The sequence below is a fragment of the Solanum lycopersicum genome, chromosome 4 (genome assembly GCF_036512215.1).
Source record: "Solanum lycopersicum chromosome 4, SLM_r2.1".
In the NCBI taxonomy this organism is placed as follows: domain Eukaryota; kingdom Viridiplantae; phylum Streptophyta; class Magnoliopsida; order Solanales; family Solanaceae; genus Solanum; species Solanum lycopersicum.
Genome location: NC_090803.1, coordinates 24,928,348 through 24,935,394, shown reverse-complemented (window position 1 = coordinate 24,935,394; position 7,047 = coordinate 24,928,348). Strand labels below are relative to the sequence as shown.

At 34.4% G+C, this 7,047-nt stretch overlaps 1 protein-coding gene across 1 annotated transcript; it reads right to left on the bottom strand.

The window, feature by feature from the left end:
* Positions 1–1,563: 1,563 nt before the first annotated feature.
* On the bottom strand, positions 1,564–2,330 carry LOC138348028 (uncharacterized). Its single transcript, XM_069296633.1, has 2 exons — positions 2,131–2,330; positions 1,564–1,843 (listed from the first exon to the last, which is right to left on the bottom strand). The coding sequence occupies exons 1-2, from the start codon at positions 2,328–2,330 to the stop codon at positions 1,564–1,566; spliced, it is 480 nt and encodes a 159-aa protein (XP_069152734.1).
* Positions 2,331–7,047: the final 4,717 nt, after the last annotated feature.

Sequence of the window (7,047 nt, the reverse complement as noted above, 5' to 3'; positions counted from 1 at the left end):
CGCCTAGTTACTCTCGTTACTTGATTAAACTCCAATACTTGAACCTGTGACTTGTTTACTTTTATTTAGCAAATTGATATTATTAATCAAAAACCCCTTTAGTTATTTGTTTTCGGGAAATAATTGACTAAATAGAAGTAATAATAGAATAAAGTTAAGTCTGAACCATTTTCCTCATGGGAACGATCCCAACCTCACTAGTTGGGTTCTTTACTTGATGCGACCACTTTTACTTATTTTTGAGAAGTAAATTTGAGCATATCACAATGCTATTAGCTTAGGTCTTCATTGGAGGTACAATTCTAACAAGCTTGGATTGGGGCATTTGAACCAAATTGTATTTTAAGTTACTTGTTAATACATAGAAAATTGGCTAACACCCTTAAGCCAATATTCTCTAACATGCCTAATATTACTCAATATTGAGCATTGGGATGTCTATGTATCCTAATACATATTCTTAAAACCTTATAGGCTCTTCACTAGACAAGTACATTTTCTGGAATGTTACATTATCCCGCTCCCCCCCCCTTAGGAACATTCGTCCACGAGTGACACTACACATCATTTTGAAACAAAGAGGGTATTTTCAAAAAACACATCACATACTTAAAACTTTACTCTTTGTGAATATCTGATTCACAACTTACTCTGGATGATGTACATCACTCAAAGCTTATCTAAAGCTTCATATCTGGGATTGAGGAACTTCCTTCCCGATCTTACTTAAACTCAATGCACATCACAACTCATGAAACACAAAAATCATGTCAACGCTATACAAAAAATGCAACATGAATGCAAGCATGAACTCATATTAACTCATATAGCGCAAGTATAAAACACACAGTTATGAACACAGAGTCTATGGAAGGAGCTTCATATTATAAGTCATAGACTTTGACTAAGTGGTATAAATACCCCTTAGAGAACATATTATTTTATTTAATGAGAAACTATTTGGCCTATTGGATTTGAATTATGCCCTTCTTATTCCATCTCGAACTCATTAGGAAACTAAAACCTTACTACCCTATTTTGACAGTCTATGGTAGCGTAGCATTTATGGAGACAATCCATACACAAAATTATCAATGTCAAGCATGGTTAATTCTATTAAGTCAGCATAGGTGACTCTATCAAGAACAGTTATTGGGTCATCTCTATATACTCTTGCAGCTCTAATGATGTCTTATTGGAGTACTAAAAATGAAAGGTTCATGCAAGATCTTAGGAAGCAAGTCAAATTTACTAGCTACTAAAGGAGTAACAAAACATAAGGTGGATCCTAGATCTATCGATGCATACACAGGAATAGAAAAGACATACAAGTTACTAGTGACCACATCGGCTGACTTCTCCTGCTCCTCTCTACCTTTCAAAGCATAAAACCTGTTCCTCTTGGGAGGCTCGACTGCAGCAGTAGGATTAGGTTGAGGCTGAGTATCTGACTTGGACTGATTCTTCACATGTGAGTAGTTCGTGATCATATTCCCACTCTTGTCGCACCCATAGCAAGCATTAGAACCTACCATGCACTCACCTCCATACGAACGACCACACTTACCACGCGTCACGCTGGGCATTTCTATCATTGCCCTTCTTGAACTTGGATCTGTCCTGGAATTCAAATGAACTCCTACCAGGGCTAGAACCAGCTTGATCCGAGGAACTAGGCTTCTTTGCTTCTCGGCCTCTCTTCCTCTGACGACTCTCCTCCACCTGATGTGCATGTACCATTAAAATAGCAAGGTCCATGTTATCATGCAACATGGCTGCCCGACATTCCTCCTCCATATCCTCCGTTACACTATTCACAAACCTGCTCATCTCATCCCTACTACTGGTCACCAGGGAAGGAGCATATTTAGAAAGTTTAACAAACTTCAAGGAGTATTCCTTGACTGACATACCTCCCTAACGTAGGTTGGTGAACTCCTCAACCTTACCCTCTCTCTGCTCTATGGGAACGAATTTCTACAGGAATGCAGTCCTAGTGCTCGACCATCTACCCATATCTTGTACCATAACTGAGCCACATCCTTGAGCTGGCATGCAGCCAACTCGGCCTTCTCCTCTTCATTAACACCCATAGCACAGAGAATCTTGTGGACCTCGTCCACAAACTACTGGGTATCCTCATTGGTTCTGGACCCAAAGTAGGCTGGAGGATTCATCCTGGTGATATCTCTCAGTTTACTAGCCATGGTGATAGCATGTGGGTTCTCTCTGGGAGCACCCTCTCTAGTGGCCTGGGCTGTGATAGCCTGTGCCTGAGCAATGATGGCTTGGTTCATATGAGCCAGTACGGCTCTCACTTCTCCATCCATCAATGCAACAGGGTTGATAGGCACTTGCACTCCAGCAGCTAGGGCTTGAGGAGGAGCTTAGTTTCCCTCAGAAGCTGCTTCTCCAACTCTCCTGCTTGCTTTTCTTCTTATGTTCATTTTTCTGCATGTACACACAAGAAGGAAATTAGATACTAGAATGACACAAAATATCAAAGCTCTACATGGCACAATAAAGATTAGAAGAAGGGAAGATTCGTATTATCACTAAGTCTCTAAGTCATGATTGTGGTGCACTTCACAACCATAAGCTAGAAACTACGCAACGTGGTTGTTTTGAACCTTAGTTCCTAGGTAATTTAACCTCATGCTCTACTACCAAGTTTTTCACACTCGGAATCTATAACCCAGATGAGACCGGTGTCGTTAACCTCTCAGAGATCGCAGACAAGCCTCTTCTTAGCTTTCATCACAATCATACAGTTAAATTTGCGGAAAATCTAAAACTTTTTATTACTTGTTGAAGTGTACTTAGACTTCATATAATTACTGAATAAGAGTGATATACTAATAAGCTCAAACTAAACAACCATCTATCTATAGATTGAACAATTGAAATAAGGAATCATAATATTAATAATAGTTTGTCAAACCGGCCTTAACATAAACGCTTGAACAAATGTTTAAAATAAAATGCTAGGGACAACATCCACAAGCTATGTCTAATGTACTATTGCTAGAATAATAAATGTAGGCATCCTCGAACTCAAAAGGACCTACCAAAGTCTGGAGATTGCTAATCGAAACTTCTTCAACAAATCTTCAATCTTCTCTCGGACTTGTGCCTATAAAAATAGTAATAGTATATGGGTTAGTACACACTTGTATTAAGTATGAGTGTATGCATTTAAACTCCTAAGGACTATGCATGATCAACGATAACTTTTCCTATAGCAACATGCCATTTCTGGAAAGTGAAGTCACTATACTTTCCTAATTCATCATTTGTGATTCATGCTATGAATATGACATGTTTTCATGCATATATAGAACACAACTCATTTTCTATATGATCATAAGACCTTGGAATCATAAATATAATTTTAGAACAATTCAAACAAAACTTAATAATTTTGCTCACTTAGGCCGGAGCTGACCTTTCCAGTCTTAGTTTATTTTTCAGTCTCTTCTTCTTTTTGTTGTGTAGTTTAATGATCTCTTTGATCCAATGTTTTACTTTCAAGTTCAATGATTAATTGTAGTCCCATACCTTCAATGAATCAAGTAACTAGTCCAAAACACTAAGGAAATGATTTGACTATCCTTACAACAAGTTATTCTTTCCATTCTTCTTAAATTGGCATGAAGTCTTTATAAGCCAATCTCTATTAGCTATGCCCATTATTTGATCATTTGCATGATATAAAGATGTTGAGGAATATACTCATACTCCAATTGATGAGTTATTAAGTTTTTGCTCTTATAAGCCAATCTTTATTGGTTATGCACATTATTTAATCATATTGCTTAGTTAGTTTACTTTCAACTTACTTTTCTTCTTCTTAGATCTCATGTTCACTTTGAACATAATTTTATTTATTTATTTCTTACTATCTTAAGAAATCTTTCGCATTTAACTGACTTAGATCATGTGAGCTAACATGAAATCCAGTGTCTTCCTCATGTTGAAAAGAGGTGGTTCACCAGCTAAAGTGAACCTAGATCATGTGAGTTAAAACGAAATCAAGTGTCTTCCCCACACTGAAAAGAGGTGGTTCACTGGCTAAAGTGAAATTGAATCTGGAGCATTTAACCAATAAAGATCACGTGATATAAACATGAAATTTAGTGTCCCCCCTACACTGAAAAGAGGTGGTTCACCGGCCAAAGTGAAACTGAATACTACCTATCACTCTTAGGTGGAATCCACTGGCTAATACCTATGCTGGAAACATAGTTCAAATACAAGGATATTGCGGAGACTATTATCCACCTTGGTGGTAGTTTCATCTCATGAGGTTTACATGTGCTTGCACAATCTCATTGCTAGTCTATCGGTGCTTTGCTCAATTTATTATACTTTACATCTTTTAAAGTTGACTCATGCATTATGGAAGCTTACTTCTAGTATGAGATATGCTTAGCTCAATGGATGACTTATCATACCTTTCTTTACTTGATGAATGTGAACTTAAGTCTTACATTATCATTATGGTGTGAATGAGACTTGTCTCATAATTTTTAGCACCCTCTTATGTGAGTATCTTTAATTTCATAACTCATAAGCTTTTATTATTTCATTACTCACCTTATCTTGTTCAATGTTATTTGGTAGTCTTGTACCATTATTTATGAAAGTTATGGAGACTTATTCAATGTACTACTGTGTTCACAAGTTCATTTAGATAGGGTATGTTGGGACTTGTCCCAAACATTGATATACCCTTGGTTATGAGTTCATTGAGTTACATATTGTCAAGTCAATCTTTAACATGCATTTTGCTTACAAGAAATATTATAATTTACATTGACCATATAAGATTAGTATGACTTGGTCATTGGCCAAATCTATATCATATTTTGGAAATAATATTACTAGCCAATTTATTGGCATAAACCAAACTTTCACTAGACACTGGTCATGAGAATATCATTAGCCAATTCAATGAACTTCATGTATATACTATAGTAATCTCATCATTTTAAGCAAGTCAATTCTTAACAATTTCATCTTCTCAAACACAATTGGCATTAAAACATTTCTTATCTCATGTTAATAATAAGTTAGTTGTGTTATTGATTGTGATTAACACATAGAAATAACTATTTTAAAAAATGTGTCAATATTTTCTTTTTAATAATTGACATGTTGTTGCACATCGGAGTATCTTTATTTAGCCTGTGATTCTGAAAAAAAATGCATTATTTGCTTTGAAAGATAAATAAGCAAATACGAAAGACTCAATTATTCTATTACCAGAGAATGAACTTGTCTTGCCACCTATATACAAAAGAATACCCGGACGAACATGAAAAGAAGTAAAAAAATCCTCAAGTAATAAGTCAACAACAAGCACAAATTTTTGTAGACGTTATAGACATGAAAGTCACAATACACAATCATGTACTTTCTTACCCAAAGAGAAGTTTTACATTTCTTTTAAGTAAAAAAATATTGAATTTTTCAATATATTAAAGTGTTGCTATTAATAAATAAAAATTTCAACTTTATGTACATTTCTACTTGATAATGATTATATCACACTTTTAAACTATTAAATTTTATAAATATGGTACAATATTTGTGTAACGTATGTTTTTTCGATTTTGATAGTAATGTATTTGATACATCATTATTGTGAACGACTGTAGCTACCACAATTTTATGTTAAAACATCATATATATATATATATATATATATAAGAAAGGCTAATACTTACAGTAGCAAAGAATAAATTAAGAATCAAAATAAACAAGATATACTGAAAAATTGTATTTTAGATAGTATTGATCGTGTAATGATAAATTCAACTTTTTTCTTCTTTCTTTGAGTGTTTCTCAACAGTAGATTTAGAACTCGAGTATGCTTCTTTTTTCGACTTCTCCATTTTCAAATTCTTCACGACGAATGTATTGTTTCGTTGATTAGATCTATTTTCATGAAAATTTTCATCATCAGAATCAAATACACAAGGTACCATATCTTCAACATGTGAAATTAAATTTTATAATAAATCCAACACTAAAAGAGAAAGCAAAATCATATTTATCAGAAATCTGAATTCAAAATCACCATTTTGTCTAAAATCAAACCTACCAGAAACAAACTTCAATTTTTCGTCATTTTCTTCACACAAAATTTTCAGTGATGTTCATGATAACAACCGCCAATGATAAAGTACCTAACACCAATATTAGCCCAAGTGACGATATCATAATTGTAGATGCAAAATTGTAATAAAATTATTTTTAAAAACAACAATAGAAGAACTTGAAAGAAAAATTTGATAAATAAATAGTTCTACATTTTTAGAAACTTGAAATTGATGAACTGGAAAGAGAATAGAACTAAAATTTAAAAATAGAGTGATGGGTGTCACTAACAATATTTGAGAGTAATATTAGGCGTGAAAAAACGAACAATATCGTCAGATAGGAAGGGCTACCAATAATGTAACCAGAAAAGGAGAAAAAAAAGTGATTTTTGAAATATTTTAAAACGGTAGAAAATTTTAGAGAACATGAAAAAAATATATTGTATAGTTAGGTAATTTATTTGCAATTGTTTAACCAAATTGTCTACGACATGTTTTAAGATTAAGAACAATTTTTGGCCATTTCAAAATTCAACACAACACCATCAGCAGCCCAATTCCCGTAAACCCAACACAAAATCCAGTACCAAAAGAAACTTGTATATTTTCTTCTTCTTCTTCTTCTTCTTCTTCCAGCGAAAAACGAACCCAGAAACTCAAGCACTACCAAACGACCCTATTGCATTGTCTGCTTCTGCAGTCACCATCTTTCCGGAAAAGAGAATTCAAAAATACCGCACCCATTTGCTTTCAATATTTCATCGAAAAGGGGCACATGAATTCAAAAATCAAAGGTTTTAGCGTGGTAGTGGAAATGAGTTGAAGTCTCATCATCCCATTGCTGCCCGGAGAAGGTAATACTTACCCCTCCTCTGTTTTATGGCTGGTTCGTCAGAAGATATGTTTTGATATGATGTGTTGTTTTGAATCGGTCTTAAAGTCG

Coding starts and splice junctions, on each gene's coding strand:
- LOC138348028 (XM_069296633.1), bottom strand. CDS start 2,330: ATGGATGGAGAAGTGAGAGCCGTACTGGCTCATATGAACCAAGCCATC. Junction 1,844..2,130: donor AGAACCAATGAGGATACCCA/GTAGTTTGTGGA, acceptor CCTGGTGACCAG/TAGTAGGGATGAGATGAGCA.